The sequence below is a fragment of the Lutzomyia longipalpis genome, chromosome 3 (assembly GCF_024334085.1).
Source record: "Lutzomyia longipalpis isolate SR_M1_2022 chromosome 3, ASM2433408v1".
In the NCBI taxonomy this organism is placed as follows: domain Eukaryota; kingdom Metazoa; phylum Arthropoda; class Insecta; order Diptera; family Psychodidae; genus Lutzomyia; species Lutzomyia longipalpis.
In genome coordinates this window covers 3079800-3104283 of record NC_074709.1, presented here as the reverse complement: position 1 = coordinate 3104283, position 24484 = coordinate 3079800, and the positions used below count along the sequence as shown (strand labels likewise).

General features: G+C 36.2%; 5 protein-coding genes across 10 annotated transcripts in view; 1 reads left to right on the top strand and 4 right to left on the bottom strand.

The window, feature by feature from the left end:
- LOC129794149 (uncharacterized) overlaps positions 1 to 18571 on the top strand; it is a 32584-nt gene extending 14013 nt beyond the window's left edge. The window contains exons 2-7 of one of the 2 annotated variants that reach the window (XM_055834788.1): positions 4205 to 4375; positions 10720 to 10790; positions 12219 to 12526; positions 13416 to 13533; positions 14036 to 14300; positions 14394 to 18571. In XM_055834788.1, the coding sequence (XP_055690763.1) occupies positions 10722 to 10790; positions 12219 to 12526; positions 13416 to 13533; positions 14036 to 14293 (753 nt within the window). In that variant the 5' untranslated portion in view covers positions 4205 to 4375; positions 10720 to 10721 and the 3' untranslated portion in view covers positions 14294 to 14300; positions 14394 to 18571. Of the gene's footprint in view, positions 1 to 4204; positions 4376 to 10719; positions 10791 to 12218; positions 12527 to 13415; positions 13534 to 14035; positions 14304 to 14393 lie in introns of both variants that reach the window. The other variant, XM_055834789.1, reaches the window with a different exon arrangement.
- The window catches only part of LOC129794093 (GPI mannosyltransferase 3), a 1193052-nt gene that overhangs the window by 257982 nt on the left and 910586 nt on the right, over positions 1 to 24484 (bottom strand). The window lies entirely within an intron of this gene.
- Positions 1 to 24484, bottom strand: part of LOC129794120 (cytoplasmic tRNA 2-thiolation protein 1) — a 1132104-nt gene that overhangs the window by 257982 nt on the left and 849638 nt on the right. The window lies entirely within an intron of this gene.
- The window catches only part of LOC129794129 (plasma membrane ascorbate-dependent reductase CYBRD1), a 1128201-nt gene that overhangs the window by 257982 nt on the left and 845735 nt on the right, over positions 1 to 24484 (bottom strand). The window lies entirely within an intron of this gene.
- LOC129794176 (cuticle protein 8-like) overlaps positions 1 to 24484 on the bottom strand; it is a 500748-nt gene that overhangs the window by 257982 nt on the left and 218282 nt on the right. The gene's annotated exons all lie outside the window — the stretch shown is intronic.

The window sequence follows — 24484 nt, the reverse complement described above, 5'->3', positions numbered from 1 at the left end:
TGTATTTCTTATGTTGGAAGGTGCTTCATCAAGTACTCCACAGCCTGTTTTCATCTCTTACGAACTAGTCGCACATTCCCTATTCTCATGTATATCCATGTGAATCATGTTGATTTTACCTGTGTGTGTGTATGTCTTTGGCTTCCTGAGCCACCCCTAGCAAGGGAAACTTCTTCTTCTGCTTTTTATCTTTTATTTCACGCCTCTGGGCCACCCTCTGGGTCTGACGATGCGGTATCTGGGGCACGGGGAAGGGGAACAGTAAGTTGGAGTCTGGCGCAAAGTGTCTGTGATACGAGAGTCAGGTGGTGAAGACGGCAATTTCAGGTGTTTCAGGTGGTGAGACAATGCTTCATATGGACTTCAACACACGTAAATTCTAATCTATTCCAAATGAGGATATCATTGGGAGAAAAAGTCTGCTCCGTAGGCATTCTAGCACGGGGTTAACATCACTGAATTTCAGCTCATCTCTCCTTCCGCCCCCCAAATTCAATCTTCTCCCCCCTTTGATGAGGGGAATGTTCGTTCTGATGTAGGGCGTCACATGTTTGGGAATATGTATTTTGTGAAGGGTGGAAAGATGCTTCTGGGGGTGGACCAATTTACATTATTGAGTGTATTTTGAATTATTGCCACTTCATTTGCCATTTTCCACACAATGTTATGTATATGCGTGTATATAACCCTCCGACGGTGCTAGCTTTACTCCACCATACTGTCTCTCGTCACAATAAATGCACAATTGCCAAAGCGCCCCCGGACTATTACACTAATTTTGTCCGCTTCAGTGTAATGAGCTCGAAAATTGTACTCATTTCGGAAGGTTCAAATTTCCGCTCGCTATTTTCCCCGAGAAAATTCACAATGTACCATGTTTTAAATAATTCCGCGCCGTATTTCCCAGTATCATCATCCTGTTTCCATTTTTTGGCATTATATTTTGTTTAGATTTTTCCGCATTTTCTTCCTTTGTTAAATTTTAACTACAATGCTTTCGCGTGGAATAATTTTAAATCTTCTTTAATAGTTTATACAGTAAACAACGTAAATTATTTTTTGGTAGATACGCAAAGGAAGTATTATGGGAAAACAAGGAGTTAGTCAACTTACACTACCCTCAAAAAGTTTCCGGGCAAGCAAAAATGGGGTATTTTTGAAGGCAAATTTTAAGTGGCTAATATCTCCGGTTGTGGTCAATTGATTTTCAAAAATTTACCAGTTTTGGAAAGGTGAGAAATGTATCTTTTCAGAACTATTAAATTTTTGAAAATCGGCTGACCACAGCCAGAGATATAGCCACTTGAAATTTGCCTTCAAAAATACCCCATTTTTGCTTGCCCGGAAACTTTTTGAGGGAAGTGTAGGGGAACATGGGGCAATTTGTTAATTTTAATTGAGAAGTATATTTTCCTTGGTATGTACTGAGAAAATATTTTAATTTTATAATGACGACTGTCTTATAGGAAATTTTCTGGGCTACAACTTTGTCTCACACAATTTCTTTCTATCTCAATGGGAAAATGCATTTTCAGTCCATTTTCCGAACCTTGCGATATAACATTTTGCCCCAGTTACCCCTACTTATTCTCATATAAAATTTCTTAACGTAAAATATCCTTTAGAATTAAATTTTTTGAGAGTAGTAAAGTGTTCTAGGGAGATATTTTCTCATTTTCACTGTTATGAAGTCAAAGCATAAAATTCTCTGACGAAGAGAAAATTTATTAATGAAATAAATTCCATGAAGAACGATGAAAAGTAGTGTTTGTTTAACCCCTTGGTGAGAGCGAAATATCCCGCATTCCTGGGGATAATCGAATGTTTATTAGATGCCACCGAAGTTAGTAGCTCTGCGGGGGATGAAAGTTGAATGAACTTGGCGCTTCAGACGAGTCCATTAATAAAAATGTGGGAAAACTCTCTCCCTGGTCTGCGGGATAAATTTTCTTGCGGGCTAATTCCAGCTGTCTCATACAGAGCAGCAAACATGAAACCCCCGTGACGATTTTTACTCATTTTCCTCACCGCATAATTCTGACTTTGCGCGATGATCTCGGTGGGTTGAATTTTTATTGCGCGCGCGAAGAGCACAAAAAAGGGTCAAGGGTGAATTTGATAATGTCGGAGTCTGTGGTGCGGAATCCCATGAGATTTCTGCATGAGACACTTCGTCAATCAATCTCGAGGACTCGATTAAATGGTGCTTGAATATCTCTGTGTGGTATTATGTATGTGGAAAAAAGACACACACATGCTGCCAGATTATTCGTTGCCTCTAGATGTCGGAAAAAAATCTCTAGCTGTACGGCAGTATCTTATATACGCACTAGAAAATTTAGAGAGACACACATACACGCGATAAGATGGAGTCACATTCAGGAGTTAAGCCTTGAATTGCCTGTGACACACCATCTGATAGAGTCACCCCATATATATTGCTTCTTTTGCGCAACAAAACGTTCCTACAATCACTGCGCCAATATTCAAATGTCTCTCCCTGAAGCATGATGCTTTTTATATGTTTCTCGCCCCTCATTCCTCATTTTCAGCCCCGTTCTCCCACTGAAAGGCTTAGAAATTTAGAGAAATTCATACACCATCTAACCATCCTCCGCGCGACACCATACGGATGTTACTCACAAAATACCACCCGGAAAATCATTGGAAAAACTTGAGGGGGAAATTTATTGTTTTCTGAGTGCAAAATAAAATCCTCTTTGAATTTGCATTTATGTCTTTTCCGTTCCCCCCCCCCCCCCCATTTTATCTGTACACAGAGCGGATGTAAAATTGAATTACAATCAAATTAAGTGGGGACTATAAATGTTTAAATGCACACAAGTTATGTGTCTTATTGAATAAAGATGAGAGATTTATTGGATAGGATGGGTACTATTCTGCCATTCACCCGCCCATTGCATTTGCTGATTAACTTACTTATTGATGCAAGTGTAGGTATTTCTCAAGTGAAGGAAGTTCCCCACAGATTTAATATTCTGCTTTGTGCGATTGTTGGATTAAAATTTCCAACAAAGATTTCATTCGGAATTCAACAGATTTTCCATTGCAAATGAGGCAATGAAAACCACAAGTATTGATCAACAATTAATTGGAAAAGAAAATCGACGAGGAAGGAGAAAATATTTTGCCAATATTTTCCATAAATTTTCCTTCCATTCGAAGTGAACCTCTTTCGTTTTAGTATTGGACAAACTAATTTGTTTATGTGTAACTAGCGCATATGAGGAATGTATGCTTCCGTATACAGTTTGAACTAGTAGTCGGTTATTAGTTTCCTGACATAAAATCAAATTAATAAATCCTGCTGTCAAATATTTTTATTAATATCTACCTACATTCTAAAATCATCAATAATATTGATGGCATATTTATTTATAATTTTCCGGGAAAAATCATTAGGGAAAGGGAATATTGTCCAAATAATGAAATGATTTATAATATTTGCTAACAATTTAACAGCAAATTTATGTCCAATGATCATTGATTTCATTAAAAACCTCAACCTTATGCAAATCATTAAAAAATCAAAATAAAGAGAAGAACATATCAATATAAAAATTATGCAAAACGAATGAATTATATATAATTTCTCCATGTGAACTGCAATGCGGAGGAGTATAAAAATTGGTAATAAGATGAAGGAGGAACATGATTTATCATTTGAGCTGAGAAATTTCATTCCATTTGTGGGATAAATTTAAAATGAAAACCCTTCGGATATTTCTTATACGCGAAAGATACTTGGTGGGTGGATCATTTGGGTTGTGCGCGATATCTTCCAGAGGCGGTGGCAGAGAGAAACTCCCATGGCAGGAAATGGCGATAAATTTTGTGTATAAATGGGAATAGAGACACATATATACAAATATATTTGTGACATGAAGGTTACGACGGAGAGGCAAAGAACGAGGAAAAAAAATCACAGACATTCCAAAATGCCTCCAGGGTGGAAAATCACAATTGGCGGAAGAAGACATCACATAAATCCCATTTGGGGGTTTATATATATTTCAGCCTCTGACACTCGCACACACTTCACTGATAATCGCGCGAAATGCTCCCCCGTGCGGCTGCCGAAGCACCACAATTGATGAGCATTGGGGTGGCAGGTGTGCAGCACACCACACCCGTGTACAGATGGGCAGTGAAAGCTCACCGTGTTCTCTTATGTTCTTTGCAGGTCTGCAATCCCTGTGGGTGACTACATGGTGTAGCTCCGAACTGCAGCGGAAAAATCAACAACTACCCCCGGCCACCATCCACGACAGACGTCCCCCCGTGGCCACCCTGGCACCCCCAACGGGCTCCCAGAGCAGCGAGAAGCTCATTGTGACACCAAGCAGTGAAACAGGTAGGCGCACATCCTGTGAGTATGTGTGTGTGTGTGGGAATTTACATCCCTCGATGTCGCATATCCTCGTGACCCTCGACATACTGCGTGCTTTTGGGATATATATGCTTTAGGCAACCCTTCGGTAGGCCTTCTGGCCATGAATTTGCAATTTGGGAAGGACGATAACAGAATTTCTATTGGGACACCGCCATTGATTGAAACTCAATCGATTTTCACGCTTGGTTTTAGGGATATCACATCATGGCTTGAATCCTCTTCCATGTGCAAGATAAGTGGGCGGAATTATTTTACTAAAAAAAGCTCAAAAAATTAGGGAGAAAAATTAATTGGAGGAAAATTAAACAAATTGCACAAAATCTTTATTTTTCGAAACAAAGACTTACAAATGAGGTAACTACCTATTATATGCAGTTCATTAAATTTGCATCAAGTGTTCCAAAATATCGTATTTTATCTCCAATTTAGTCCTGAGTACAACAACCAGCCACAATGAACCAGAATGTGGTCACTAGAATGGAACAAAAATATCCCTGGAGGTGCAAAAGGTAAAACTTTCCCATGGTACGCATCCCCCGACAATGTAGAGCGAATCTATCTCTCCTATGGTCTGAATGAATTATCTCAAAAGCATTTCTCAGTAATTCAGTGTTGCGCTCCATTCCCATGGGAGCTATTTGGGTGCCACATATGCGTACAAGGGCTCGTCGCCGTAGGCCATTGAGGCGCATACAAAATTTTCACAGAGCGTGAGAAATTAACGAGACTTTAATTAATTAGTGAACCAAGGGGGGTGCAGATGATGGGGGGACTCATTATTAGTTTGTGTGCGGTTGAACACACGAGCAAAGGAATGCCTCCAATTCACTCCTTGCGAGATAATCGCCTATAATGGGAGATGTTTAATTTGGCGCTCTACCTTAATTTGCTATGGGTGGCGCAGAAACTCCCCATGTGAAATTCACTCTACACATTTTAACTGCCACACGGGTGAAGCGAACACCACCATTGAATTCACTCCCTTAATGGTACCCCTACTCCCCTAATTCCGTGTCTGTCGTGCCAAATGGATGATTGGATTTAATTGAAAAATTAACAATCATTATATCCATCCCTCGGGGACGTGTTTTCATTGAATGTGATTTTTTTCTGGGGGGTACTAAAGGGCAGGTACCTTACCTTCTCTCTCTTGAAAGTCAATTGAAATTCCCAAAATATATTGCAAAAAGTAATAATATTAATCCAATGTTGAATCTGTTGAATTCATTGAAAAGCAGAATTATTAAGAAAAAAAACTGATTGAAACTTTCTCTTGTATTAATCTAAAATCACATGTAAAGCAAAATAATGATTATTTTCTTCTAAAAGCTTTATCGTACCTTCTTCGTTATATCATAACTTTGCACAAAGAACTATAAAGATGGATGAAACATTAAGAAAATTATTGAAAATGAAATTTTAACATATATGAAGACATAAGGAAAAGCTCTAAAACATATTTCTAACTACATATTCAACGATAAAAAGCTTTTCAAAAGCTTAAAAAAATTACATGAAAAATTATAAATTTTTGAGTTATCAGCTAATTTATGAGAATGGAGAATTGAATTCGCGCCAAAGAATTCTCTCTCTGTGTAACGTTCAAAACAGCAAAAGGAGAGAAAGCACAAAGCTTTGGGATTTACAGATTAAAAAAAAACTTCCTCTCTGGGAGTTTGTGGCTTTTCTGAAAGGCTATGAAGGCTGCGTTAATCATTCTTCGCAACCGCCACGGGATTAATTAGATTTTCACGCAGATAGCAAAATCAGCATAGAGTGGAAAACGTGCAAATCCACCTCCCCCGTCAATTAATGATAAATCCCAAACCTCGGGGATCCGGAGGAGCTTTTGTGGTGAGCTTTTGCTCGGAAAAGGGCGAGAATTTCCTTCACCTCCCCCACACACTGAATGATTTCCGTAGAGCGTGGGTTGATCTTTTTCGGGGGCTGATGTATAAGGATTTACGGAAGCTCTCTTGAGCTAGAGAGAAAGGCGCGCACTCAACACAGCCCGACCAAAGATGAGGCGGCAGCTTGGGGCTTGATTGAGGGACTCGAAAGTCTTTCATGTTTCAGGCATAAGAGGGAACAAGTCATATCTCACCCTCAGGCTGCCGCAAATGCCCTGAAAATCGTTAATTATTCATTTGTAACATTCTGGGGTAACTGCTCCAAACTATTCCTTCATGTTGTTTCCAAACCTCATCCACAATCATGTCGCACTTATATTCCGGGATGAGACTCTTGCTGCGGGACGAAGACGGTGATTTGGATGAATAAGTTATGGATGCTCTTGAATGCGTGGAAGGCAGCATATATACTTATTATAGGGGTTAGTTTACTCAATTCCGACCATGGAAGATTTTTTTTTGCAACAAATAATTTTTTATTAAGATTAAATTTTTACCTTTTTCTTCTTAAAATATTTGTTTTTAAACTTTTATGGTTTATTTATGAGAATAGAATAGAGATTGATAGTAAAGTGTGCAATTTAGACCATTCTCCCCTAAAGTACTCATACAGTTGCGAAAACTTCTCAAGTTATACATTTCCAAGCTTCATATGTATATACAACACCAAAGAGCCTGACGAGTTTTGAGATCGCTCTATCAATCTCCACCCCCACAACTTTCTGTCACTTGCGATTGCCATACCCAAACCCAATTCAGCTTAGGGTGCTTTACATTTTCCTGCAATTATGATTCACCCATTGAATTAATCTTCACGATGACATCAAGAGCGTAAAATTCACATCGTCGTCGTTAAAGTTTGGCGTAGTGGAGAAAAAGCCGTTTTGTAACTTCTATAAGGGATGAGCGTGTCAGTGGTGGGGGTGGTAAGATTGTCGGTGTGACTTCGATTAGTGCAGCATAAGCAAAAAGAGCTCCTATCTGTGACCAGATTTACATTTCAGTAAGAGGATTTTCTTGGAAATTCACGACGATTCATCCCCCACAAAAAAGGGTTGGAAAATTGGGCGAAAACACCAAATCCGCGATTTATCAAACATAAAATCTCCCTGCCTTACAAGCACTTTCCTTCGCTATACTCCCATATTTGGGTATATGGAGGTAAGTTGGGGTTGATGTAGGTTTTGAATAGCAACTGACATGGAAATTAATATTATTTTTCTCTTATGAAGTGAAATTTAGTCTCTTCTTTTTTCATAATAGCTTTTCCATACAAAGCAACTTGAAAACTAATTTTAAAATTTATCTAAAACTATTTGTTATCTCTTCTGAATTATAATTTTTTAATTCAATTTACCTTAAGAATCGTTACACATCTGACAAAGAAATAAGTAAATAAAGCTTTCAAAAAAAAAGCTCACGTTTGTTGAGAACGGATACAAAAAAAGGCTGCCTTTGTGTAAAAATTCAAAAACCCAGAATTTTGCTTTGCATCTATGAAAGCTCATTGTATAAATCCTTATACAAGTTTATTTCATTACATTTTTTTTCACTCTCTCTCTCTGTTTGCCAGTGAGATTTTAATTAAGATCGCCTCTTAGACAGGTAAATCCAAGGGTAAAAATTCCTGTACTATTTGTTCAAAGGGTGAAGCCCATCCAATTATATGTTTGTCGTGCACATAAAGTTTGAAAGGACTTTGATAAAAATGTTGGAATATTTTTGTTATAAAGTCCAAAAAAAAATTACAGGAATATGCATTATATTTATGAAAATATCCCGGGGAATTAGTGCATTAAAAACTTTGTTGATGTGTTTTTCTGTAAATCCATGAAAAGCTCGCACTTGATGTCCCTATGGCCATTGCAATATTCATGACAAGCCAGCAACTCGACAACGTCCATTCCTCATTTTGTCAAACAATGGAAAATTTGTCGTGAAAAGTCTTGTGCTAATATTAAAAATTTATAGTTTGTATGTTATTTTGATACCCCGGAGTGTTTTTAATCTATACTGTTTCATCACAAAAAAGCCCGCGTGTGACGTTGATGTTTGGAATTAAAAACTTTTAAATTCAACTCAAGTATTTTAAGAACTTTACACAACGATATAAAAGCCACTGGGATTTTATTGACATTCAGAATTTTGTTCAGCTTCACAATATTAATTAAACAGCGAAATGGGAGTGTGGAATGTCGCGCACAGGATTTTAAAACTCTATTTTGTTAATAAATTGAAAATGGACCGACATTCGCAAGGTTTTTTTTGTTGTTGTTTCATCTCAAATTCGTGTGAGGGGTAGTAAAAATAAAATTCTCCAAAGCTTTATCTCCCAGAATGGAGACATTTTAATGATGGTGAATAATTTGAGCACGTTTCTGTAATTTGAAAGAAAATTAAGCCATTTTAGTACCTTCACCGCGTAAGAGGGATTTGCGGGAAGATGGGATGAAAGGAGAGAAAGCTCTCAAAAGTCAAAGCTTTTCTATTTGGGAAAAACAGAAGGTGACCTTTGAGCATAACTAAAAGCTCCACAAAATGATTTTGCTATGCATATGGTGAATATCATAAAAATTAAACCCTCACTCACCAGATAATGCTCGATCGCAACGGTCCTGACCTATCAGGTTTAAAATGAATAAATTTCAAGTCACGTCTCCATCATCATATGATTGTGGACCCCTTAAATTGTTATGTGTATTTGGGGTTTATTTGCAATGTGAGCGAACCACCGTGGTTCGTGTGAAGTGACCAACAAATCCTGTATTTTCTCTACCACGCATAAATGGTGTGCCTGAGCACCCCATCTCGTCGCCATAACGCAGAGAGAGAGAGTCCATGGGGGGCCACCAAATATGTGGGGGAGGTACAATAAAAAATGCAAATACAATTCAGTTGATGAAACAACAAAATCATGCTTCGATATAAAATAACCGGGTAGGTGGGTGAGAGAAAAGCCCACCCGTTTGTACCTAACTAACCCGGAGGCTGAAGGTGAGATACATACATATAGCTGCGGTGAAAATGGCAAAGCTCTCCGTGAGGCCAGTATGCGGGTGGTGTATGTGATACCCTTTAGGAAAAGAGAGAATTAAAATTGTTATTTTATTTTTGTTTTCAGTTCATGACTTCCCGACAAAATGTTATTTACTCTCCTCAGATGACGGAACAATTTAATAAATAATGTGCATATCCTTCGCTCCTTGTGAGCCTTCCTCTCTGCACAACATTGGGCTGTTGACGGGCGCACCATCGATGTCCCATCCGATCCGTGTGGTGACGGATGGTGACATTAATATCAAACACATCAGAGTTTTACGTCTTGTGCTTTTATATTTTATGTGGCACACAAGAATTTGTTCCAAGTTCTGGCCCTGAGGCTCCACATAGCCTCCCCCCCTCGCTACCTACTCCCAGTTTATCGTCCATCTTCTCATATAACCACCTCCACATTTGGCATACACATACATAGCATTTTGTGCCAAAACACGATGAAAGATTGAGGAAGTACAGACATGAGAGGTGAAGGAGCTTCTTTTGCTTTCCAATGAATATTTAACACTACAAGGAGGAATTTCTTTTATCACTTTGTCGTTTGAGCTTTCTCAAAAAGCTTTTATGTTCCCCCTGAGTAGCTATCTTAAAGTTTTTTTTTCGTTGAGAAATTATTTGAACACGAGTGAGTAATAAAACCATTAACCTAATTGCAAAGGGAATGAATTTGTTATTATTCAGGATCCATCCACTCAAGGAAATAAAAATTTCTCTTAATACTTTTGTTTAAATATTAATTTTGTAAATTAATTATATTAGTTCAAAATACGCAATATTGAGAGAAGAATCATTAAAATTAATGGGAACTTTCAAGTAATTTACAATAAAGTAAATTATTAAATACTCCTATACAATTATTCTCTTTAGACTCCTTAATCCAACCCCTATGTAATGTACACAAATTCTAGGAATTTTATTATCTTATGAAAACTGCAAATAAGGGGATGTTTAATTGTGGAGAAAATGTGAATTTAGCGCACTTTTTATCGCGACTGTGGATTTATTAAATTCTCCACCAAGAGATAGAATCTCCATTCGTGCGCTTTCCCCGAAGTGCGGCTACGTGTTCACTCCACCATTCTGCGACAATAAATATTAATATAAAATACGCAACAAAACTGCGGGGGATGGAATATTGAATCCCTGTCCTGTGTGAGATGAGGGTGAGTTGGTGTAATATGAGAAAAAATGTATGCGGAGGAGGGATGCCTCTGGCGTTTAACCTGAAATGCACCCCTGGGGAATGAGATGTGCGACATACAAAAGAATTATGCATGAAATTATTGAAATATGTGAGAAGGCTACCAAAGCATTGAAAAGAGTCTTATATTTCATTTTCAGAGATGGATGACATGTTTCTCCAGTGCAATAAAAACGCGATTTATGTCCTCAACAGCAGCTACCGCTATGGGGTGAGTACATATATAGCATCATAGTGTGTGTCCGTAGCATAATGGAAATTTCAATTAACTCCATTCCATCCCCCTTCCCTCCTCAACATTATAACAATACACATTCCGACCCATCATCGGGCGCCACATCGATCAAAACTTTCGCAAACATGTCATGGAATGTTTAAGAAAATTCCTCATGCGACCAATTTATGTGGCCCACATTATATCTCTTTTTTGCTGCACAAAAAGGAAAGTCTTGTGTTGGGACATATAGGGGTTGTGGGGGTTTTTCTCACCAATGTGGCCCCATAACAACATAACTAACATATAGCTGCCATCGCCTCTTGTGCCGCTCTTATAGTTGTTGGAAGTTTGCAAATTTATTAACAAATTCATTGCCAACACGAATGAAGGGCCTCCTCCACAGTGAAGCATAAACAGCAGGTGCTGGCAGGACATGCAAAAAGGCGAATCTTTTGCCAGAGTATCAAGGAGAGGAATGTTGTCTCGCTATGTGTATATGCCATGAAGGAGGAATGTGGATAACCACTCATAGCTGTGCAATGAAATGGGGAGGTGGGTGGGTGTATGTTTCCCTTCCTTGAGGAGATGTCTCCTCTTAACGTCTCCTATATCCAGTATGTATACTATGTATGAAAGTACAGAGACTTTCGCCTTTGTTAGCACTGGCAAAAGGATGGGCATACCAATGCACAACGTTACAGAGAGATGCTACTTCCATTGAAAAGTTTACAGTTCCATCATGTTGAAATTATAAAGTTACTTTCCACACATGTTCTTCATCTCCACAATAGACTCCCAAAGTAATTGCACAAGACATGTAAACTAATTCAAACTATCACGCATTGTTATAGCAATTATTACACAAGTATATTACAAAACTGAAGTGATGCACTGAAATAAAATACGTGAATCGAGCTTTCAGGGTAAGGTAATGAAAAGAAAATCTTGAAGAACTTTTGCTCTTTTAGCTGTTTTTTTGTCTGAAAGTTTTATAGTACAAAAGGAGTTTACTCGCTTTTGTTAGACAAAAATATAATACGCAAAGGAAAGTCTCTTCGACAAATTTTTAATTCTATTTTTGATTCTGAATAACATTACGTATATTCCGCTTGTTTTCGTATTTTCCTCGAATGAGGGGTTTTTCAAAGAAAGCAAATACACTTCTTTGGTGTAAAATAAATACATACAATTTTTTATACACCATGTTTAATTTTCTGTGTGTAAATAATTCTTCACATTTCAACGTATGAACTACTTAATTTTTCTTCAATTTAAATTTTAATATATCTCTGAGTGATTATATAAGTGCATTTGAGCATTTAATTTGCACCCCAATTGGAGTAACCACTAAGGGATTTATTGGCTATGATACAAAGGATACAAACACCAATTAAATGGTATATTTGCTACATGTATTTGCAGGAGTATGACATGATAAACTTATTTGGATCACCGGCTGGGAGAGCACTAAATTCATCAAAGACACCACAGACGTCCCCACAGCCCCTACCTGCGATCTCACCCACGGCTTATCCACCCCTTCCCGGCCACAGAAGCATCAGCAATGACGAAGGTGAAGCTGCGGCAGCGAAATCCTCGAAGAAGACCTCCATCTTCAAATCGTCGAATATTGCAGCTAAAAAATGCAAATTCTGGAAATTCCTCGAGGATGAAAAATTAAAGAAGAATAGCGTTGAAGATCTCTCGACCACGAGCAGTGGACAGAGCAGGTGAATCCCATCTTCTTAATATATAAAGCTGAAAAGTTTGTTTGTCTGTCTGTCTGTGGCACATGAACTCCTCCTAAACGGCTGGGCCGATCTTGATGAAATTTGGTATGGGGGTAGAGGGGGTCAATACGAGTTGCAAGCGCTATATGGGATTCCGCCCCAACCCCCCTTTATAGCGCCCCCACAGAAAAATTAATTTTATTCCATTTTCTACCTGCTGAAGGGTCAGATAACGGGATTTTTTTATTTTAAAAAATTTCTCGGGGTACCGTATTATTCATCCCTCTACTAATATACGCCCCCCCCCTTTTATAGCTTAAAGTGGAGTTTGCTCACACGTGATTGGGGGCTCGGGTTGACTAGTAAATTTATATTTTTCCCCCCAACAATATTGATTTTTTATAGAGCTTTTCTGGGAGTCACAAAAATATATGCAAAGCTTTTGAATTAACTTTTGATTTTAATGAACCATCAGATCTCATCGTATATATTTGTCCCTGATAATTCAATTAACCACAAAACAACTGAAAACATTCAGGGTAATCCGAAGCGCACATGTTGTCCCATGGAAAATCCTCTACGGAAAATGAATGTGCAGCGTAAATTAAATTTCATGTGGGTGTGCCGGAATTAATTGAATAATATGCAAATTACTATAGCGAATTCCTCCCTGGTCCAATTTTTTTTTAAATACTCTTTCCAATCGACCATCTGTCTGGTTGATCAGAAATTCCCTCGCATTGCACACATGTGGTGTTATGTTTCAACCTTGAAGCACCAAACACAATACTTTGTCCCTGGGGACGTTGGGTTGGGTACTGGAAAAGCCACCCCCATTGAAAAGGAGATTTGTGCGATGTTTTAATTGTCTTTTTTTTTCACATTGCAGTTCTAGTCGATGGAGGAAATCGAATCGTAAATCGAGCACAGAACTGTACCGAGAAGCTGCTCAATTACTCGGACTCTCCTGTACATTGAGTGACAATTGCCGGTGTATGGATTGTCAGGTAACGAGGACATAAAATGGGTTTGTGGGAAGAGTTGTTGAAGCAAATAGGTATAGATGGGAGAATTATCCATTTGGCTTTAATTATGGGAAAAAATCCTATAAAACGATAATTTTTAACGTTTAGCCCAGATTTTCCCATTGACTATTATGGTCGGGAATTTTTCTTTGTTTTCTTTAAGCATATAAGAACAGCATAAAAACGTTTTTTTTTTATAATATACATAGTCAAAAAGATTATGTTTGAAGGAAGTGTTTAAAAACTTTTAACGTGAAATTTGAAGAATTTTGATTGATAATTGGCTCTTCTGAATGTTTTTAAAATTGGATTGTGAAAATGAATTTAATTAATTTAAATAATTCAATAAAATTCAAACAAACTAAATTTTAAAATAAGCCGTTACATATAATGTCTCGCATCTATCTTTAACAATTCTGATCTATATAGAAAATTCTAATACATGCAATCAATCAATTTTAATGCATTTCTCCCCCCATCATAGAGCCGTTATTTCGACTGTGATGACTCCGACACGTACTCGGACCATTCGTTCAGGGTGGACTTTGGATGCCCCGAGGATACGCTCACCGGGGACGTTAGTGAACGCGCGGACCCGGGTAATGGAGCGCTGTGGGCCAGCAGCGACTGCCGGGACAAGTATTGCACTTCAGGTGGCTGTGAGGAGCTCTCGAACAGCGAGTCCGTGAGCGATTTGAGTGTGGACGAGGAGGCGCACTGTAGCCCCGTAGCTGTGACATAATGCTGAGGTTGTCTACATTAGCACTCATCCACCCACACCCTCTTCCCCTCCCCCGCAGTAAATTTGCTGTTGAACTCATGTAACATGTTATTGTCCACAGGACGCATAGCGCAGCAGTGATAACCATCATCCCCCCCATATGGCATTTATGCTCACACAGCGTCCAAGGCATCGGGGCTGCATTTGTATTTTTGCCCAAATTGATAAAATGGATATTGTGTATATTTGATAAGTTACGCGAATATTGACTCTTAGTGCGTGTTTAAACACAATTCAACGGAAATCAAAGTCGTTAGGCATTTAAAAATGTTTTCAAAAATCAACGGTGGATCGTTAGAGAAAAAAAATCGCATTGTGCATGAGTTTAAAAAAAAAAGTTATTGCTCGCGTGAGATTGAAATGCTCTCTATGCATATAGAAGCCAATTCGCTGGAGTTTTTTTTGTGTGCCATTGCCACAGAAAAAAAATGCAACGTAGAATGCGAAATGTGTGATTGCGTGTGTTTGTAAATTGGACTGATTTTCGTCGACAAATTTGAGGGATGAAGGCAGAAAAAAAGGAAGCACCCCATAGGGCCAATGCCCATAAATCTCACTAATTTGCACACATTTTTCACATTCAAAAAATCCACAAATTCGTATGTGTATCATCGCTAAACAATGTAGATGTAGGATAAATCACCGTAATTAAATGACACGTGAGATAAAACAAAAAGTTTCATATTAATTGGGAATCATTTTGAGGATTCCATCGACGGTTGCTTACAAATCACGCACTTAAAAGTTTAAAGAGAAATTCATAAAAAACACCATCATTGCCATTTGATATTCACAAAAGGAAATTCATCACAAAAAAAGCTCCGAAAAGCCCCGAAAAGCTCCTCTGGATTATATATAGAGAAAGAAATCACAACAAATAATTTTTTTCCTAAAATAAAAGCATCTCATGAATCTTTGGGAACGGATTAATGGTGATCCGTCCGAGTGGTCACTAAATTTGGTTCGAAATTTAATGATGCGTAACCAATTTAAGCGAAGGGTGGACGAACATTTAATCTCACACCCCTCCTCCATCCCTCAGCGGAAGCTAAATATAGTCATAATATTTTGGAGGCAATAACGCGACATATAGGCTTTGTGGCTAATACCCCATCTAAATGCGCAGTTTAGCTCAAAGATAGAAGCTATCGTGATGATTTTTATTGTTAATTGACTCAATACACTCTATTAACCGCAAACCTCCATTTTCACCCAGCACTAAAAGTCTCCAATGTTCGTGCAACCTCAGAAATATTTACGACTTACTAGGGTAGAATTAACCCTAATATTTCGCTCTATGTACATAACTTTCTATCACAATTAATTTTATTTATTGCCATGCATTTTCTACAGAGAGAAGAAATTTATGGTGTCTCAGATGAGAGACTATGGGAAAGATTCAGAATTATTGCGCACGAAGATGAAGTTAATATTCATTTTGTATAGTAAATGGTGGCTGACTGAGAAAAAGTTTTATTTAATCGATAAGAAGAGATTGATTTTATATTCCTTTTGTGGACAAATTTTGCTGAATTCTTTATTTTATCTGGTTATACATTTAATGCTTATATAAGCAAAATAATTTAGCTAAACAGATCCTGATAGATTGATGTTTAAAAAAAATCAAAACGTCGCCGAAAAGACAAATCTGATGATGATAAATTTCCTTCTAAAAAAATAAGAGCTTTCCATCACCATAATAGACAACAAAACTAAATGAGAATAAAAATCAACTAACAAGATAATGCGGAAAACTTAAAGGAAACATTACTAAACTTTCCTCTTCTGTTCTTTAATCACCCCATTTTACTTCATATTGCACGCTATTATTCATTTCTCAAACCATTTTCATTTTCTTCCCTGGGAAATTACCCAGAACGTGTACGTCCAAAATATTAATTTTCCTCAATAGTAAAACTTTCTGTCCATTATTCGAAAGCAATTAACAATAACAACTTTTCAAATAGAAAATTGATTGTATTACTGACTTTTCTATTGTTAAATTTGTTGCAACTCTTGATGCACTAAATGCACCAACTCCCCATGCGGAGCTTTTATTCGTCGTTCCTCTCATTTCTATTAGTATGCAAATAAATTCTCGGACCTTTCAAAACAACATTTAGTTCATCCACTTTAGGAATAAATACGTTAGTCCTTTGCACAGCAAATTGTATGCTAATTCACACAGAGTTTTCTTTGTTGGAATTAAATTCACAACAAAATTTCTCTTTTCCAACATTTGATGCAACAAAGTGCCATTGTATGTTGCCCCTTCTTACTTCAATATTCTGCTAAAGCATTAAAAATTTATAATTCAATTAAGATGAATGCTTTTGTACTGAGTTTTAACAACTCTCGAATTTTGCAGAGCGGAAAAATATAATTCGTTTTTCGAATGACCACAGTGCGGTTGATTCAATTAGAGATTTAATTTACCTCAAAGTCTATTCGAGTTATGTTGGAACACTTTACGATACTACGTACATTAACTCACTCCGTGTGAGTACTCCTGGCAAGACATGGGAAAAATGTACTTTTATATTGTTGTACCCTGTCATGTGATACCTACCTATTTATCTATCAAGTGAATTACATTTTATTGCCACGACATCATCGGGAGAAAGAGTGCAATTTTGCGCACAAAAAACCTTCTCCGTCTCATCCATCTCCCGTGAATAACATCCCTGTTTGTGAGCTTTTCCGTCTTTTCACCAAAAGCTCTCGTTCGGGTTTCTAAAGGTTTTCCCGTGAAATAATGTTTTCTTTGACATTGCAAAGAAGAAAGGTTCTTCTGGATCGTGGGAAAAATTCGATATGGAAAGCACATTCATTTTCGGTGAGAGTTATATAGAATTGATGCTCATGTATAGTTTGGTATGCTTTGCTTCCGCCTTTTGGACGAGCAATTGCAACGTGAATGCAGTTGAATAAATCTCGGATAAAATATTATGTGAGGGGAGGGGGTGAGGTAAAAAGTTCCGGGCCATATGGGCTAACAAGGAGCGCGATTAAACTGGCGAATATTCAGGAATTTTCTAAATTCATTAAATTTTAATATGTAATGTTCATCACTGTTGAAGATTTTAAAGAAAACTTATTAAAAAAAAATACGAAAATATTAATTAGTATTAAAGAAAAACTTGTTTATTTTAAATTTAAAATCTTTTGTAATAAAAAACTATAAGATAACACCGCTAAGTTAGACATTCGACTAAAGATTAATGCAAATTATTGCAGTGGAGGCGCCGGCAAGCTCTGAAACTTTCTAAAAAAAAATATCTTTGAAAAGCGTTCTAATAAAACATTTTAATCAAGTTTTATTTATATTCTTTCTAAAGCCATAAACTTTTTAACTCTCATCAACTTTAAATCGAATTGTTCTTCTGGAAATGCTCCAGGAAAAATCAATTTAGTTGTGAGAAAAATATTTCCTAACCAGAGAAGGGGAAATAATTGGTTCAAATTGCACAAATCTCAAAGTGTTTAGAGCCAAAAAGGAAATTAATCGTGGAAAACTCCTTGAGAGTGTAATTTTTCATTTGGTGAACTGATCGGAAAATTACCCCGGAGACAAATTTTCCGTGTACAGTACATAGTAAAGTGACGGCGGGAGAAAGTTTATGTGGAATTTGGAAGAATGTTGATAGAAATTTTTATCGCAGCCGAACGGGAAGAGCTTTTTGGGAGCTTTTTTGCAATCCACTCGCACCCTCATCCCACCACCACACTCTTTGTACATTCACCACCCCCATCCCTTACTCTTTGTCATAATATTCCTCACAGAAAATAGGTGCCAAACATTTTTACGATTCACTTTGTTACCATTTTTCGTGCTCGTTTACTCAATACCGCCGCTACCCGATGGTGTATGTCAAGAAAGAGACATAAAAAAAACAAGGATACACCCAACAATAATTTATAGTTCATACGTGTTTTTATTCGATACATTTAAATATAATAAAAAAAACTACGAAACTAAAATGAATTTATATGATAAATGGCAAGAGATAAACCATAAAAAAAGAGAGGAGAAAATCACTTCAGAATGATAAATGATTTGAAAAAAGCATTTTAGCAGCAAAATCAATGAAAATTATACTGAATTTATTGTGAAAAAAAAATGTTTTCTGGTGTTATCTATACTTAAATATATTTTATAAAAAAAATCAAACAATAATTTCTCTTATGTGCATTTGATGAGCAAAAGTGGAAACATTAAAGAGAAATTGCAAGAAAAAATGTGAAAAGTTTTTCCATTTCTTCAACCAACTTTTGAGCTTCTTTTGCTTCTCATTTTCCCCCCATCATCGTCTTTTTCGGTTTTGCAAATGCGGTACATCGCTTTATGGAGCAACTTTGACATTAGTGATAATGAGGGAAGAAAATTCAAAATAAGAAAGTATGGATTTATGGAAAACTGAAGAAGTATGACATTCTTGATCTTTTAAATATTTCAGGTTTCTTCACAAAAGGCACGTCGATGCGGAGAAGATGCATCTTTGAACTGAGATACATATACACCACTAATTAATTTAGAGAAATGTTATACCTTAAAAAATTAAATAATTTGTAGTAAAATAGAAGAAATAGAATAAAAATGAAATAGGAAAATTTCCATATTCAAACCTTTAGCAAAAATATGTAAGTTTAGTTAGATTCTATAATGTGTAACACACCCTTAGAATTTTTCTTTGAATTTAGATTCTAAGCAGTAAAAATTCTGTTTTTTTTAAATAAATAAATAAATAAAGGAATGAATATTTTATAAAGTTTTAAACAAAATCTCCGCATTATTAAAAACAATAGGTACATAATGCTAATTAATGAATGTCTGTCTATGCTTTTCGCATATTTAATGAAATTTGAAAAATAGTTCTGACATAAATTATTTCGCAAATAGAGACTATAATAATTCCTAAATTAAAGGCCGCACATGGTGCGAGTGATTTATTTTTTGGGTTAATTTAATCTAGCCATAGAGAGGTATATACAATTAAAATTTAATGTGGGAAATGAAAAACCCACAACGAAATGTTCTATAAAATATCTATTTTATTAAGCTGATTCTATTTTATTAAATTATATTTCAACGTATTAAATTGATTTGAAATTTTGTTTATAAACAAGCATTATATTGTCTATAAATCAATATTAAAAATTTTTTATGCTAGTTTTCCGCTAATTTTCATTCAATAAAATATTGTTAATTAATTTAACGGCTTTGACAGATTTTTAAAAACGTTCAATTTTATGCATAATAATTTCAAAATAAAATTCTCATAGTTCAGCAATATTGATGAGATTTTATTAATAATATTGAGATTACGTTCTTTAATGAAATTTTTCTTTGTTTCCCAAAATTACCTTTAGCTTTGTAATGAGAAAAAGGAAACTCTACCTTGAAACAATTTACCAATATAGCCTTTCCACTCATGATTTATGAATGGGCGCTTTAATGAGAATTTCCGCCAAAGCAAGTGACTAATTTGTTGGGGAAGAACACTGCGTGTGGTATTTCCTGGGCGTGCACAATAAAAACATGAAAATTGAACGAGCTAATTATGATATTTATGCTGTGTGTTAAAGGAATTACTTGCTAAATGAGAATTTTTGCACAAAAACGATCTTCTTTCGGGAGAAATAATTTAATTCTCTATTCCTGCGCGTAAGGCCTCCAACATTTCACCGAGATAATTGCAATTCCCTGAGTGGGAGAAAGCGAGGCAAAAGATATGATTTATTGAGCACTCACTCCTTGGAGGATCGTAAAATTTTCTTGATGTGTATGGCTCTTAATTGCCCCAGAATGTACAGAGTAATCTCCGGCATAAACATAATATCTCAATTGCCCGACAATTTTCCCCGGAAAAGTCTCAATTTGACGTCGAGTGAGTATCACAATGCCACGCTGCGGGATCTATACCAATTCTATGACTCACAAAGCTCAAAATTGTATGAGTAAATATTTTCACAGCATAATACTCGCCTCCCAATCCATATTGACTATCAATTGCTCTCCGTATTTCGTGGAAGGTGGGGGAGGGAAGCTTTCATTTTCCATTCGGCATGAGTCATTGTGGAATAAATGCCTAAATGTTGGACGTGGCATTTAATAAACGCCACATCAAATATTTAACGAGCCTCATGAATAGTCCATTGGAAACACATTCCAGAATTATTTATTGATGCCATTTACTAGGATAGAAAACATATATTCAATTGAATTGAGAATAAGAGTGATGGATAGAACGTGTTTAAAATCAAAGATGATTTATTGAAAATGTTGCGGAAAAATGCAATGAATATTTAGAGGTGGTTGCATCCACGCGAAAAGGGATATCTCCCACAAACTTTGGGATCCCTTGTTGCCTTCCCCTTGAACTCAATATTGAGATGAATTTTATTAGGAGAAAATATCTATATACAGTGCCGAGAAAAATAATAGGACCACCAATATAGGTTTTAAATGTACCCTTGACTTCAATCGCCAATATCTCAGGCTGTGGGGGACAGATTTTGAAAAGTGGCATAGATTCGGAAAGCTACATTCATCCCCTTTCCAACGATGGTAGATTTTCGAAAATCGGCCCATCCGTTCAATTTTGGTAGATGATTGAACAAAAAGTGGCACTTTTAGTATGGGTCTACTTGAGCGACTGTCAAAAATCAGCCCCTCAACCGATTTTGATCACCCCGGCAGTTTTGGACAGGGGAAGAATGTAGCTTTCAGAGTTTTTTGAAATTTTGAAAATCGGACACCCAGAAAAAAAGTTAGACGGGTTTTTGTGAGTGGTCCTATTTCAATAATTTAAGGGTTAAAATGCTTCCTAATTTACACAAAGTTTCATAACAAATTTTTATTTTTTTTTTAGGAAAAATTTATTTTCGCAAGCTATAAGCCTTTTAACTTTACTCAATTAAATTCAAATAAACACTTAAAAAAAATAAAAATTTACAAAAACTTGTTATGAAATTTTGTGTAATTTCACCCTTAAATTATTGAAATAGGACCACTCACAAAAACCCGTCTAACTTTTTTTCTGGGTGTCCGATTTTCAAAATTTCAAAAAACTCTGAAAGCTACATTCTTCCCCTGTCCAAAACTGCCGGGGTGATCAAAATCGGTTGAGGGGCTGATTTTTGACAGTCGCTCAAGTAGACCCATACTAAAAGTGCCACTTTTTGTTCAATCATCTACCAAAATTGAACGGATGGGCCGATTTTCGAAAATCTACCATCGTTGGAAAGGGGATGAATGTAGCTTTCCGAATCTATGCCACTTTTCAAAATCTGTCCCCCACAGCCTGAGATATTGGCGATTGAAGTCAAGGGTACATTTAAAACCTATATTGGTGGTCCTATTATTTTTCTCGACACTGTATCTGCAAAACTCACATCTTTGCAGCTTTTGATAAAATTTTAAAATATCCCTCCTATGTTTCAAAGCATCATGTTCTCTCTAAATTATGAAGTACCTTTCGCTTTAGTTTATCCACCACACAGCATTTATGATTTATATCTCATGAGAAAACTTCCAAGGATGACCTTTCTCTCATCTTCAAAACTATCTACACGTGTCTACACAAAATTTACGATATGAGGTCTACTCGGTCTGCTTCTTATATGCGGGGGATAGACAATCTAATCACTTTGCTATATGGCGACGTGAAAGTCAATATACAAGCATGAGATGAACAACATTGAGAAAAGTTGCCGATATTGCGATAAATTCCCAGAAGTGAAATGATATTTTCTCTTGTATGTTTTTCCAATATATACGATGACCGTGGTAAGCCCAGAGTGAAGAAAAGTCGCCAAGAAAGTACGACAAAGTTTGAAATTCTCTTTCTTAACTTGATTTTTTGCCTTTCTTAACTCTTCAATATTTTTTTTTCCTTGAATTGTTCATCTACTGTGTCTCTCGAAATGTTTCTCGCAATAACAAGAGCATTAATACATGAGTTACAACAATTCTCGGATTGAAGGATAATTTTGTTCTATATGAAAATTATTCCATGGCTGCAAGGATACACAATATTCTCCTCAAGTGGAATAGAGGAAAGGGAATCTCGAGATTTCTCTCGTCTTGGAAAGTAAATGAATTTTCTGTACATTTACTTTAAGACATCTCCCTCCATGCCCTTTTTCCGCTAAACAGCTATTGTTTGATTTTTGCTGTTCCTAATGAAAATACTTGACAATGATTTTCCGTAGCAAATTTTCGCAACAAATATCACAGTATTTTCCATGAAATCCACTTCGACTGCGTGTGGAAAGCCACAAGGGAAATCTCTCATTGGTATTTTGTAAATAACCCAAGACAATGTGAAATTTCTTCACGTTGTACAACAATATGAATATTTAATAAAAAGAACTCCCATTCTCTCTCCCCCCAAGAGATAAGCTCGAAGCGAGATTATTTGTTTTTCTGTGAGCACAAAACAATTCTCAATCATCAACCGCAAACACATTATATTTCCCTCAACTTTACCGTCTTTGTGAAAAGCTCTGAAAATTTTCCAGCCAAAAAAGTGGAGAGAGATTGCCCTAAAAGTTGCTAATGGAATCGTTTCAAATTAGTTAATTTATTTGTGCTATTTTCGTCGAACCTAACACCCTTCCATGGAGAAGAAAAAAGAGCAAAAGGACATCAACACAATGAGGGTGGAGCAAGAAGAATTACCTCAAATGGACGTCCTTAACTTTTCACATTTTACACCAATAATTTCTTATTTTATATGACAGGCTGTGGCAATGTTTTACCCACCACAATAGAGTGAGCTTTTAAAGGTCTTTTTCAAAGAAAAGTATTCAATTGATTGAAGAATATTCATTTCCCTCAGAAATTTTTCTTCCTTCCCGGCAGAAACAGTAGCACATCAGTAACTATTATACTTTATAAACTTCTTTCATCCATTCAGATGGAGCTTCCATTAGGAAATGATTTTTTTTTCAGATGGAATTTTTCATTTCATCACCCAACAACAAAGTTCTAAAAATGTCCATTTTATTGGGACATTAAACCCCAAAGCTTCTCGTAAATATTTTCATTATAATAAATTTTGGGCTTAATCCTACGATAATGTGCATTAATTGGCGGATATTTTCCACTCTGTCGCATTAAATTTGGGCTTATATGGAGCAAATTTGGAGTTATAAAAAAGTTTATTTAATCATTGAAACCGCTTTGACTGCACATTTGGATGCTTTAACTTTTTAATCTCATTTAATACGTACAATTTTTTTTCAGGGGACATAAAATCAATGTTTGTATGTAAACTTGTGTAGTTAATAAAATAGGCGTAACTATTTTAATTAATTACGTACATCTACAATTAATTACACTAGACATGATAATTATCGTTTATTTGTAATAAAATCCTTTAAAAAAAATTAAACTATCTCTTTGTGAGCTTTAGCTTCATTTGTTTAATAAAGAAAAGATGACAAATATTTACTTTAATGATTTATGGAATTTATGTGTTGAATAACAAATCCCAAAAAATATTTCCTCATGAATGATCATTTTAGGAATTTATTTTTACGACTTTCTCAAAGCCAAAGAATACTATTGATGCAAATGTTCACTATATTTTTCCACGCGTCTTCTGTATTTTGATGGAAAAAATAAGCTGAATTATTCAAATAATCTAATAACTAATTTACGAGGAATATCTCTCGTGGAATATCCGCACCAGAGGGTTTTATACCCCGCTCCGATGCAATAAATTCGCGCAAAATCGTCATAAAATGGGCTCCAGTCTGGCGACTTTGAAAGTTGTGCCATTGAAAGCTTTTCCCGACCGTAAGATATTTTTTTCTGTATCCAACATCGTTCGGATCATTCCCATCTACACTGCTAGAAATCATTTCATATATTGAATTTCTTCGCTGGAAAATTCATCATTTGGAAAAGTTTTATATTGAATTTGTGAGAAAGCTTAAAAGCTCTCTTATCTCTTTTAGCTTACGAATCATAATTAATTCCATGAAGTAGATTCTTGCTATAAATTTTTTAAATAATAATTCATATTAGACGATTTATTGAAAAGGAATTAAAACCCAGAATAAAGTACCCTAAAATGTGCTTATCCTACCCATTTCTAACAGTGTTGTCCTACTGGGAAGATAGTCAATACAAGGCAAGGCATG